The 13,890-nt window shown below is 35.2% G+C and overlaps 1 protein-coding gene across 9 annotated transcripts in view; it reads right to left on the reverse strand.

Annotated features, from left to right (window-relative positions):
• DGKB (diacylglycerol kinase beta) overlaps positions 1–13,890 on the reverse strand; it is a 389,837-nt gene that overhangs the window by 240,554 nt on the left and 135,393 nt on the right. For all 9 annotated transcript variants that reach the window (XM_074536770.1, XM_026798569.2, XM_005480832.4 and 6 more), the window contains 6 exons: positions 9,680–9,833; positions 8,384–8,419; positions 6,923–7,063; positions 2,623–2,672; positions 1,162–1,236; positions 545–664 (listed from right to left, as the gene is read on the reverse strand). In XM_074536770.1, coding sequence (XP_074392871.1) covers positions 545–664; positions 1,162–1,236; positions 2,623–2,672; positions 6,923–7,063; positions 8,384–8,419; positions 9,680–9,833 — 576 coding nt within the window. The remainder of the gene's footprint in view (positions 1–544; positions 665–1,161; positions 1,237–2,622; positions 2,673–6,922; positions 7,064–8,383; positions 8,420–9,679; positions 9,834–13,890) is intronic.

The following is a 13,890-nucleotide window of genomic DNA, read 5'->3' on the forward strand; positions in this document are numbered from 1 at the left end:
AACTTTTTCCCTTGAGAACAATTAACACAAGGAAAGTTTGCCCACAGTACCGGTAGAATCCACCTCACTGGAACCATCCAGGCTTGACAGGGCTCTGATTGAGATAACTCAGTCTGTGGTACTGCCTTTAATTAGGGACTGGAACGGAAGATCCCCAAAAGTTCTTTCCAACCTGGATTGCTCTGTACTCAGTACTTAGGCCACACAACCCAGTACCATGCTGAGAAGCTTAGACACTACTCCAAGCCTGCTGTAACATATACATGGGCAGGAAAACACACTTAGCAGAAAATACTGCAGCTTGGAATTAACATTTTGTTAGCAGGAAAAATTATTCAGCTTTTTATAACTTCCAGCTCCAGAGCCAGCTTAGTAGGTGGTGCTTTAAACTTGCCGGTGGTTCTGTGGTGTTGATGACACTTTGTTCTTTGCATGTCATTCAGCCATAGTAAAGAGGAGTAAAGCAAAGTCATCCTTTATATAGGCCACAGAGAAACTAACCTGAAGGCCACAGTCAACATGTAAGCAGAAATTTAATACCTACATTTTCTAACCCAAGAAGGACCAAGAGTGGGATTGTTGTCATTCCTCCTTGGATCCACTCTTCCAGGGAAACAGTGCCATCATGATCATAGTCAATTTCTTCCATCATTTCATGAAGAATCTACAATTTAATGAAAAATCTCATAAGTTCTAATTTATTATTACTATATTCTAATACAGGAACTTGCTAGGACATGTGCAGATCTCCAATTTTCTCATACAAAAAATAAGAAAAATATTACTTGCATGGTAGCTGTAGTCAAACGAGCATAGGCAGTTCAGAAAATAAAGTCCCATACTCACATTTACATTTTATTAACACCTAAATGTCCCAAATCAACTTGTGTCCTTTGTGCACTCACTCTTAAGAAATTTTCAGAGACAAACCAGTTATGTTATGGAAGTTAATTATTACATTCACTGAACATTTCATAGATCAGATTTAAACAGCAAAATACCGGTAACAGTGCTAATTCACAATGCTAATTCATAGTGGAACACAGGCTTTTCTTATTTCTACCATACTCACCCATGGAAAGCCATGTGGATATGAAATATCACAAAATTATGATAGCTGTTTCTAGCAACATTAAAAAATTGTGGTCACTGGATACATACCGGGCTTAATTCAGTAATATCCCATTCAAGGTATTCTGCAACATGCATCATTTGAGCAATGATGTTTTCCAGCTCCTAGAGATGAAAGAAAATGCATGATACTTAATGCAAGTTTAAAAGAAAAGTTCTACTGCAAGAAACTAGTAAGTCAACTATATTGCATTCAGTGACACTATTTCATCAACATCCCTCATGAAATGCTCTTTTCACTCGAAGCTGTATTCTCAAGTGAATTTGTTTACTAGCAAAAGGTTCTACACAGACTACAAAGCATTCAGGGAGGCAAAATACAGCCCCCCAAAATCAAAGTAATTGAAAGTAGTCAGAGATTCTCCCTTCCTAGTTATCTTTCAAGCACCTATGTTTTCATAGATCCAATTTCCAGCCTGTGAAAAGATCATGTAATGATATTTAAATTCCATCACTCTAATCTGAGTGAAGGAAAAACCACTAAAAAAACAATTAAAATTATTAAAACTATTTTTACAGTAATTGTATAAATCATAAATTTCTAACAGAAATAAGGCATAGAGTGGATTCTGTAAACTACTACAGATTTATTTTCTTACCACTATAGTATTGCCTTGATCATGTATCACTAGGGCTCTTCTATAATTATATATACACTTTTGCTTTGTAAACATGCTCAAATGCTTATCTAGGACCATTCTAAATTCTCATTTGTATCCAGGCATCTAACTAAACGTGATATTGCCTAATATTATGGTGCCATATTTATTTTACATCCATATAGAATTTTGCTGCCCTATTTCCCTACAACTTATGGGAATCACTTCCTCTTCCTTACCAATCCATTCTATGCTGTCCTCCTTCCAGAATATACAAAAAGAACATGGGAAAAAAACCCAAAGAAAAAAAAAAGAACACTGCTAATAAAACACTTGTTTCTGTTAGGTACCAGCAAAAAATATTACATCTTTTAAAATTATTTCCATATCTCTGACTTTTCTTCAAACATTTGGTTGGCCTACTCCTCAAAACTTTGCCCTTAATTCCCTATGTTCCTCCATTCTTCATAAAAACATGGAAGTTGTGAAATCTCTCCACATAAATCCACTGTGTGACTCTCATACTTCACCTTTTTAATGAAATCTTTAAAAATTGTGGTTTCATACACATCTCCCAGCAGCATACCAGAATTACTGGAATCATATTAATGTGTCCCCTACAGTAGTATCATTAAAACTCAGAAGACTATAGAACAGAACTCCATGACAGCAGTGTCAGCAACTGAAAATTTATACGGTTGTAGAAGCAGAATTTCTCATTGAAAAAGAAAACTTAAGCATTAATTTTCAAATGAATTAATTTTTATTGACTATATTTTATACTGCTTCTAATAACTCAGGATAAATATAAACTTGATTAGAATTAATGCAGTTTTGTATAGTTTTGCCAGGTTGACATACTCTTACAATGCAGTACAGAAAAAAACATTACCGAACTATCCAGGTATCCATTCCCATCTGTATCATACAAGCGAAACATAACTGAAAAGAATACAGGAGAGAAGGAAGCTCAATTAGAAAACACAACAAATACATCTCTTTTTCATAAAAAAACCAACTCCAAACAAAACACAAAACAACTAAGCCTGAGTTTCAAAGAAAGGGCAAATATTAACATTTTTGTTTAATGACCAGATTAGCCATAAACCCTCCAAACAAGCTGCATTATGTGAAAGGTTCACTCAGCAACTACCCTGCCACAGTGCCTCCAATGAGACATCTTAGCCAGAGAGTACAACTGCCCCTTTTCCACACCATCACCCTAACAGCTAATTTGGTGTGTGAATTTATTTTGTTACCCTATGGAGAGGACCTGTCTTCATGAGAACTACCAAAAGGCCCTTCTCTGTGATCTCACCCAACATAGGGTAACACACAATTGGTCACAAATGTTGGTAAGCCTGCATAAGGTACAATGCTACTCTCCCTTGGCTGCAGCTATCATTATTCAACAGTGGTTGCTTTAGAAACTATTTTCTGATCACCTAAATGAAACACAGGATTAATATTTTAAGTATCTAATCATCCAAATCCAACAATAAACATTCATCACAAACTGCCGGCTTGACTTCTTCCAGGACTACACTTGCTTCATCAGCTTCAAAATGTACTCCAAACATTCTGGGGAACCACACAGACAAAAAGGTATATTTTGGCAATACCGAGAAAAAAATATATGCTTTCCAGACTGTATCATGACTTGATGCCAGCCAAAAGCAGGGGTACATGTGCCATTACCAAGATATTTGGAACCAGCAAACCATAAAGCTTTCAAAGGAATATTGATGGAAGACTAAAAAGAAGTCCAAAAGCCTACAAATACCCCACTCTTTGTCCCTACTTTCAGGACAGCTTGTCAGAGCTCTGAAATCCAAATACCCACCACGCTCTTCAAAAGCACCATTTTTTTTAATCCTACACCTATTTTTTAGGGATGAAGAAGTCTGCCCATGTAGTGGTGGTTTCAGGACAATGTAATGCTTTCATCAGCAGCAGAACACAAGTAATCTGTTTCCAATCAGATGTCTCTGGAAATGTAACATACAACCTATTTAACACTGAGGAATCCTACCACACTGGATCCACAGCAGAAGCTGCTACAGTCCAGAAAATTGAACAAACAAAGCTTACCATAATTTTCAGGAAAAAAATATAATGAGGAGTAAGAAGAAAGTATTAGCAATTAGAGAGTAAAGTTCAGAAAGAATTTGATCATTTTTGGACTTACAGAAAAACTGTTAAATGTATAGGTTTGTTTCACTTATATCCTCCATCTTGGGAATGAGTGGATCATCTAACCATGTGGAAAAAGGATAAGCTCTATACCTCTCTACCACTTCAGCAATTTTTGCCACTACCTTGCACTGCTCTTCAGAGCTGTAATACAAGATTGATTATATTTACAGCAGTACACTATTTCACGCCACAAAGGCCCATGATTCATTAGTTACAGGTTAGGAAAACCTATAAAATATCCTTCTTTCCCTAGAGTTACCACAGCAAAATTGTTTCAGTGTAAAACAAGTTAATGTCAAAAGCCACCAGAGATTGGTACTGCCCCTGCTAGTACACCTTCCACCAAAGCTTCTCAGAGCTTGACAGCTAATATTGTCCGGCAAAGGTACCATTAGGCATTCACAGTTTCCACGGGGATGAATCAGTGAATCACTCAACAATAAAGATAAAATTATTTGGCTCTCCTTCCTGTTCCTCTGTGATTCTTAGACAGTAGTTGAGATAATGCTTTACAGCAAGTTTTAGCACTTCTGTGACCTTTATCCACTCCAGAGCAGCAGTGCTTACAACTTTTTTTTTCCTTTAAAATGAATCAGTAGTTCTAATCAGTCGTTTAAAACCAGACATTAGTGTAATTATAACTGTTTCACGTTTGTCAAAATAAAGTCTTTCCAATTACATAGGCATAGGGTAGCAAAAAGGCTCAATCTGTGCTCTTGGCTAGATTCTGAAAACTATGCTACTGGTGGGGCATGCAATCTCTTTTCTATTCATACACTGCTAAATATTCATGTTCTTGATTTACTCATTCTAGGAGAAAAAAAACCAAAACCAAACCAACAACAAAATGATAAAAACAACCAAGAAGAAGTTCTGATGTAAATTCCAGAGCCCAAGTTAAATTTTTCTATTTCTTTTCCCATCCCCTTACCTGATTAGAATAACTGTGCACTCAATTTCTATTTCTAGATGGCAATTTAACCTTAAAACATAAGATATGTCCTCTCAGTGTATCTCTGTGAGGAATGCTTGGGATTTTCTTATATTCAGGTCATACACAGATTATGAATAATAGATACACTGAGCATGCCAAACAGGTGAAGTTCACACTATGCAAGACCTCTCAACACTCTTAATAGGTTAGAAAATCCATTTATCTTCTGGAATATTTATAAATCTCTGAAAATCTGTAGATCATATAGATCCAAAGATGAAACTCTTAGCGCAGTTTATCCTCCAGCCTACATCAAATTTTAATTGAAAGCATCACTTTCATGTTCTGCATGTCCTGAACTGAATTTTCAAACACTCAGCTATGACTCATTTTTTCCAAATTTTGTTATCTGGAAAAAAAAAGAAAAGAAAATTGCTTTTTTCCCTTAGTTGCTACAAACTTATAATTTACATTACAGCCATCGGACCTACTGCTTTCAAATCTGGAGAGAGAGTTAAATTATACCATTAATTTATAATGAGAATTCAACTGAAATCAAGGGAAAAGTTTGCACACAATGGTGCAGTATAACCTGAAATTTAAACACTAAAAAGTGAAAACACGTATGTATTTCAACTCTGTTGAAAAAGAGGAACTTTGTCAACTCTGTATGACAAAGAGGAAAATAAACCCTTTAAACAACTATGCCCAGAATTATATGTAGCAAGTACAACTGACCTTGAATACACAAAATATTTAAGTACCATACACATATTAGGTCTCTTGCTCTTAAATCACATATCGCAGTCTTTTGCCCATGCAGCTCCCTTTGCAGGAAGCTCATGGAAAATCCCCATACTGTAATTATCATTGCTCCTCTGTCTCTCCTCCTTTCCACTGTACCACCTCCTGACACCAGGGGAGGCAAGTGGTCTCTATTTCATGCCGTGGTTTGTGCATCAGCTCCTCAGAGCTCTGGTAGGGCTGGCATAACTTGACACCGTGCAGCAGTTATTACACTGTAAGTCAAATTCAGTCCTTGGATCTGTGTTTCTGTGTCTGTGTTCTGAATGTGCATTCACACTTACATTCTCATATTTTACTCATATGATACCAAAACAGTATTACCAAATTTGGGGGATTTGCTGTGACCTTGCAGTACAAAGTTGCCACTGTACACTAGCTACAGGTTAACAAAACATCAAGATACTTCAGCAGCATGTAACCTTGTAATGAATTTATTATTTTGGCATAAGCAGAATACTGTTTCCACATCCTAATGTACTGAACATTTACTTTGCATATAAGAGCCTGATTCCACAGATCTTTAATGAACAGACCAGTTATGTATATTGAAGCATACTTCTCCTCAATAAGGACTATATGATTGGTCTGACTGTTTAGCCACATGAGAAACTGACTTCTAAAACTCCACAATAACAAAAGTTTTCTTCTTTTTTCCTCCAATTTATAGATCAAACTCACAGGGTTGTCTTTTTGATTTTTTAAACAGGTAGTAGTGTTGCATTTTAATGACCTAGGCCCCTAATTTAAAAAAAACCAAACAAACAAGCAAAACAACCAAACAAGAATTTCTAACTTCCTGTGTCAAACACTCCTTCCCAATAGTGATGCAGACTTGGATCATTCTTGGCTTTTCAGCATCCAATAACATTATAGAGCTCACAGCCTATATTAACAACTAATCTTTGTTTGAATTAGGATGTTTAGTAGCAGTTATTCACCCCACCTATGGATCTCTAAGTAAACATATAGTTTGTCTGTTTTTCTCAGATCTGATACTAAACAAGACATGACAGTACAGACAGCATTACTGTAACTACAGAACATACAATCCTTACTCCTCATTTTAGCAAATGCTAGATAGAACAAATTTCATTTAAAATCTCACCATTAGTAAGAATAAAAAATAATTTCTGCAATAGGGGTCATCTGGAACCATATTTTTATAATCCATCTGCTCAAAACTGGTTTTTAAATTCAGAAACAAAATATCTGATGGCTTACAGAAATAAATATCTAAAATTAAAAAAGAACATACATTCTAGCTTGTCTTCAGGTCTTCCTCTTTCTAGCAGTGACAAATAGCAAACAATATCCTTCAGCTGGATCATATCTGGCAAATGTGAGTTGGCAGGAGTAGGAGGTCTGGATGTAGAGGTACCCTTGTTAAGTCTCAGACCTGGAAACAACCCATAGCCTTTGTTAGTCTGAACACACGATACAAGCAGAAAATGAAAACGTAAATTTTCCAAGCATTCATCTTTGTTTTATCTGAATCACAGGTTACTTCTTAATTTAAATATAAAGTTTTAAACAGTTCATGTTCATAGTTTATTCATCAAAAGTAGAATTATGGGAATGGCATAAACTTTTTTTTATTTGTGCTGATCTGATTTCATTTGACTACAAAACAATTTGATGAATATTTTTGTTCTACCATACTAGATCCTAAGTATTAAAAACAATCCCTGCCCAAGTCTGCATCCACTTTCTTGTGCTTGTAAAAGCTTCATCTAATTTATAGATTAACAACAACTACACTAATTGAAGATGTTTTAGTGTCAATGAAAACTCTACCAATACCCAAGTGAATTATCCCAAAAACACAGCCAGATGTGTGTCAGTGCAGCACATATTTAAAACACAGAAGTCTGAGTGACAGACTACTGAGAAAATAAATTTAGAATTTAAATAATAGTCATAACAATTGCTCAGACATTGTGATTAATAGAAGTTCCAGTGTACCACTTGGACATAAAGTTTCAAAATTGCCAAACTTTTTATTTCAGTACAACATTAGTATCTGCAGGGCCAAAATGGGGGGAAATGGAAAGGACAGCACAATTCAGAGAAAGGAGCAAGAAAACTTTCTTTACAAGGTTGTTACATTTCTCACTGACTGAGAGTTGTCCCCTCTCTCCCTAAATTTAGCTTAAAGAACTTCATTGCAATCCAAATACATCTTCAAAAGCCTACATTTTCAAAGGTATGCCTGCATATTATGAGATAAACATGTTAAAACAATAAATAAGGTAAAAAGGAGCAAACTGGCGTGCAACAATGTACTTTGGAAATTATTTCATTTTCATGGTTTCAGCAAATAATAAACAATAAAAGTAAATATTAAAGGAACAAAAATATTTAATAAGTCAATGTTTTATTTGATGAGCTTTCACATCAGTTAAATGTCATTAAAATTAAGACATTGCAATATTTTATACAGTTAAATGTTAGCTTTAATCACACAACTTACAGAAATAGTTTATATTGCAGTCTTACGTAAATCATACTCACAGAATAAAAAGGATTATAAAACCTGGGATAACTCTTCTCAAAAATAAATAGTGCTGAAATCCAAATGAAAATAAATACAAATTTTAAGATACCTTTTAACCTATCAGCTGCAAGATACAGGTTAAGTTATTACTTCCTAATCAGAAGTGGGAAGGGCTGGCTGCAATGCACTGAATTACAGATGACTTCCAGTCCTGCTGCTTACCTGGCATCTGTTTCCATCTCTCTTCAGACGCCTTAACTGAAAATACAGTTTATAAACAGACATGAGTAGACCAAAAAAGACTAAGTGTAAAACAAGCACATACCTGACGGACTGATGAACCCTGCTACTCTCCTTGTCATTTCTCTAGCTCTCACTTACCCCTCCATTTCAGACAAAGTTATTTTCCAGTACAGTCAAGCTTTTTTCTTCACTATTGGTAACATTTAAAAATTAATAGGTACCCAAAACCAAGTGTTTCCATAGTTTCCATGTGCACATCAAATGTACCAATGCACAGTTTTTTTCCCCTTAAAACTTACAAATTATCAGGATCTAACATTTCATTTAAACCATGAAATTGAATTACAACATGAACCCAATCAGTATATTTTCAAGCTCAAACAATTCTTGCACAAGGTGAACTGGACTGTCTCTCTGAATATGTTTTGGATGTAACAATTTATCAAACAGTCCTTCCGGCATTACGCTAAAAACATGGAAGCTTCCTTAACTGGTATTATATTATCTTATCTCTAAAGTACTTAGTAACAAAAAAATTAAAAACTCTTGACAAACTTGTGTAGGAGAAAAATATTTTAGGAGGCAACATCACAGTACGAAACTTAACATACAGTTGAAACAACAACAGTAACAGCACTATCCTTAATAATGGTGTTATAAAAATTACCATTATTATAATTTTACCACACATAGGAATAAAATATGCCAAACAGAACTACAGTGAAAGTGAAGAAAGCTAAGTACAGCCTATATAGGGCAGAATTTAGCTGTGTCCTCTGAAATCAAAATCACTTTTAGTGATATACTAACACTTACCCAACATTTAACATATTGGCAGCTGCTAAGTATGTAGGATTAATAACAACAGAATCACACCTAGACAGTTAAGAACAACAGCAGCAACTGGCACAGAGATGGCAGAGCACCAGCAGGAGCCTCCTGCATGAAGCTTGAAGATTTTTAAGTGTTTGTACAGGAGAGTAGGCAACAAGAACATGTAACCATAGCAATTTGATTAGCATGAACATGACAAAAAATGTCCACTTGGTGTCTCAGCTGCATCATTATTGTGAGTTAAGAAGACGAAAGCATTTAATTTCCATTCCTTTTCACAGTATTTCTTATTATGGTTGAGTTAGTTTTTCTAATTTCACAAATACCAGAAACAAAATCTCTCAACATGTAGTTAAGAATTCTACATATTTACAGCTATTAGAAGTAAAACAGCAGGGTGAGGGAACCTTTAGCTCTTTAAGTACTGATTTTATTACTTACCCCCAGAAAGGTGCTGTGGTTTGTTTTTAATTAATGGGCTGCAGTGAGAGATTTTGTTCCTAAATGATGTAAAAAGGTGTTCAATGAAATCATCTGGTAACTCTGCCTCCAGAAAAGTCTTCATGAACAGCTTGAACCCCTCTAAATCAATTGTCTGCAGTGAAGGGGAAGTAAAAGAGAAAAAAAATATTTTGTAAAACAAAAAAATCACACTAATTCACCAAATAATATTCTGTTTACAAAAGCTTCGGACTGTTTTTGAATATACTGATTTCTGAAGATCTGACTGGCATACCTATTCTTGAAAGTGATTATTGAATTAAGTATTATTTTGAAAATTCACAGTATTGCAATAATACCTCAGAGCATGTGCAAAACAGCCCAGAGTAAATTCAGAGCACTTCTATTGGGACCCTGAAATCAAGTTCCATGCACTCAAATGTCTTGATTAGCATCAAGGCGCCTACAGAGCTCCTAGGGATGTACTTAGCATGTCTTTAGCTTTTCCTATAATTAGGCAGACAAAAAGCAGGGGATTTGTTGATGCCTAATTCAGGGAATTGAAGGCCTGTCTTTTCCTATGTGGCAACATGCTTTGCTGGTGTTTGTCAGAGATACTAATCACCCTGTCTCAAATAGGTTCAAATGAGAGTGCTCAGACACACAGTATTACTTAGAGGGGAAAAAACAAAAGTTGCCGATCCAGAACATTTGTCATTTAGCTTAATTTGGTTTTGCTTTTGCCAGCAAGGTAAGAGCTAATTAATAAAACTCGTATGATGATTTTTTCTGTTAAAACGCCATTGTCTGTTTTAAGTAATAAAATGAGTCATAGATTTTCTCAAGTTGGAAGGAATACATAAAAAGCATTGCGTTCAAGTCCCTGCTCCTCACAGGACTACCTGAAACTCAATCATATGACTAAGAGCATCATCCAGATGCTCCTTGACCTGTGATGTGCTTGGTGCCATGACAAAAACATGGTCTGGAAAGCCTCTTCCACTGACCAACCAGCCTCCCAGTGAAGAGCCTTTTCCTGATGCCTGATCTGAACTTCCTCTGATGCAACTTCCTTCTGTTTTTTCATGTCCTGTTGCTGGTCACCTCCCCCTCAAGGAAGGTGAGGCTGCAATGGGACCACAGCAATGCAAAGCATTATGATCCCATTTTATCCTGCTAATAGAGAATGAAGATTAAGTTATCCTGAAACATATTGCCAAAACTGCATATTTAGTATTACTTTGGTGATTGTAAAACTTATCAGTTATTAATCTGATAAAACATAGTGTTACTTTATAGATCAAACAGAACAGCAACTTGTAATTGTTAAATAATTAAGGGATAAATCCACATGATAGCACAAAACTGACTTTGAGAAATTTCCCTATTCTTCAGGAATACTACATATCTCCACAAAAAAGGCTAGTGCAACTCCTTTAGTTCATCACAGTGAACATGGAAGGAGGGAAAAGGCTACCAAGAATCAGCTTGAAACCATGCCAGAAAAAAGAAAATAGAAACTCTGAACTTTCAAAGGACTCCCTGAATTTGGAATCTGAGCCACAGTATAAATAATTTTAGCTATTATTTTAATATAATTATAAGACTTAGGAAACTTCTCTTCCCCTGATTTCTTTGACTTTTACATTTTAATGTATTTATGAGATATTGAAAATTTATGTGCATGCTAAATAAGGTGTTTCCCATTAAGAGCAAGACCTAACTACCAAAGGGTAATGTTTTAATGTGCATCATCATCCTTATGAGAAATCAACACCAAAAATTGCAAAATCTGACTCCTCTTGTGCAAGTCATAATTACAAGGAATTCAAGATTGGCGAGAGGGTATCTCTGCTGAGCTTCTAATACAGAACACCTTATTTGAGAAAAAAGCAGTGGAACCAACAAAACTCTCACCTCCTGAAGATAAATATAGCAGAGACTGAAAAAAATTTTCACAATGCTCAAAATGGGTATAAAACAAAAATAATCACCTTGACATGGACTCATTATCTCATCAGACAGTTTCAGCGACACTCTTACCTTGGCAAATCATACACTGTTGCATTCATGCTACAAACTTTACAGTTTTTCTCTCTAATAAAGCCACTGACATTTAATTCTGTTTATAAACTGTTTATAAACCATGAATCACAATAACAAAGGGATTTGTATCAGCATCCAAGTAAATCAGTAATTAGTGACACTAATATACGCTATATGAATGTATTTTTTATCTGCAAGCATAACAAATACATTAATCACTAAATCAACTGACTTTAACAATGTGAAATTGCTTTGTTAAATTATGCATTAATGAAATGTGTCTTAGCTATCTCACTGAATCATATACACAAAAAAATAGCTAAGTGAAAATGGAAAGTAAACCAAAGTTATAACCCCATTTAAATTAAGGTTGATGGATGGCCATGTAAATATCTTTACACTACACTAATTTTTTCTTTATTTACCTTGTCTGTGGATTTTATGTATATTGCAAAAAAAAAAATTCCCTGACTTTAGAGCCACCTTAGATTTTTTAACTGCTCCATGAGTGGCATTGGTTCTCCAAGCTGCCAGCAGTAACTAAATCCCTACTGCTATGGGGTTTTGTTGTTTGGTTGGTTTTTTTTTTACTTAATGGGTTCAGAATTATACCAGTGCAGAGAACTTGAAAAATAAGCAAGTTTGAAATTATGTACTTTCTTCTTCCTGAAGGCCCTTCCTCAAAGGTGTACAAACTTTTCAGTATTTTGTAAAGATTGTCTGACTATCATTGAAGCCAATATCCTCCAACACATGTTCCAAACTGCTAGAAAAGATAAGAGATACTAATGTAACACATGACTCAGCTACCACATCCATTTATTACGTTTGACATCCTTAGTTCCAGCAACCAGGGTGGCTCTGCAAAGGGCCAAAGACAGAGTGTGGTTGTTCTAAAGGTTGTTTTACAGCCAGGTTTCTTCAGCTGACAGTGCTTTATCCTCTGTTCTAACACGCTCTGTGACCTGTATTCCCCCAGGAGAGCAGCACTATTCATATAACCAGAGTTCAGATGCTGTATATCCAAAAGCTTTCAAATTATAATGGAAGTTCATCAGGAGCTGGAAAATTACTTGAACACACATCAGAAATGTTTAGAACAGCCAAAAATGCAGGTGCAAAATCACATGCTGTATGTAAAGAATGTATAAAACCAATTCTGCCTAAGGGAGACCTCTGTATAGGGCCCTGTGATTAGGTTCTTGCCTAAAACCTCAAAATCTGGGATTATAATTATAAATATAATTATATATATTATACTGCATTGCTGAAAAACGTTCTAGAAGACCTAATATAATTGGTGTAGATTATCATGTTAGAAATGAGCTCTAAAACGGTACAGTAATTTCTGGATATTTGTTTTTGCAAATGTATATAAAACAAATAAGAGAACTAAGCTAGTGTGCAGTAGACCTAGAAGTAGTTTGTATCATCCATCAAGACATTTCTCTATTCTGAAATATTACAGCCATTTCTCTATTCTGCAATTGTAGACTATTTTTCTTTTTCCTCATGGAACTTTACCCTTCTGAAATAGGGAAATGCTGCAGCCCTTCCTTTAATTACCAGCACTCACCCCCACCCCAGCCACTTTTCAAATGTATTGCACAATGTTTTGGTAAGCAAAAAGACAAAAAAAAAGAAGGAAAGCAGAGAACAATAATCTTCCACCTTACCATGTGCCATGCTTGATCTTACTTTTAAATTTCACTATCATTATCAGAATTTCTCAGATGAAAAGTTCAGAGAATTTTGGTATGGTTTGAAAATTATTTATGCTAATGAATTCACAAAAATTAATTAAAAAGTTCAGATCAATAACATCAGAATAATATAAAAACCATAATGGTGGATGTGGTTTTCTTAAGCATGCAGGCTAATTGCTTAATTTTCAACAGTTGCTTGCATTCTAGAAGCTACAGCTAAATTTAAATTAATTTGAGAAAGAGGGATTTAGCATTTTCCATGATGTTTCAAAAGTGAGGGGATGAGAGGATGTACCAAACTGACAACAATTAGCATGGCAACATTAATTAATTAATTCCACTGCACAAGAGACTATCAGGGCATAGGAAGATTATGATCACAAGTTTAGGGATTTCAGGAAAATTTTCAACATAACAGAGATAAAATGGGACACAGTTGAATCAGAAAAACATGAAAGA

The sequence above is a fragment of the Zonotrichia albicollis genome, chromosome 1 (assembly GCF_047830755.1).
Source record: "Zonotrichia albicollis isolate bZonAlb1 chromosome 1, bZonAlb1.hap1, whole genome shotgun sequence".
NCBI lineage: Eukaryota > Metazoa > Chordata > Aves > Passeriformes > Passerellidae > Zonotrichia > Zonotrichia albicollis.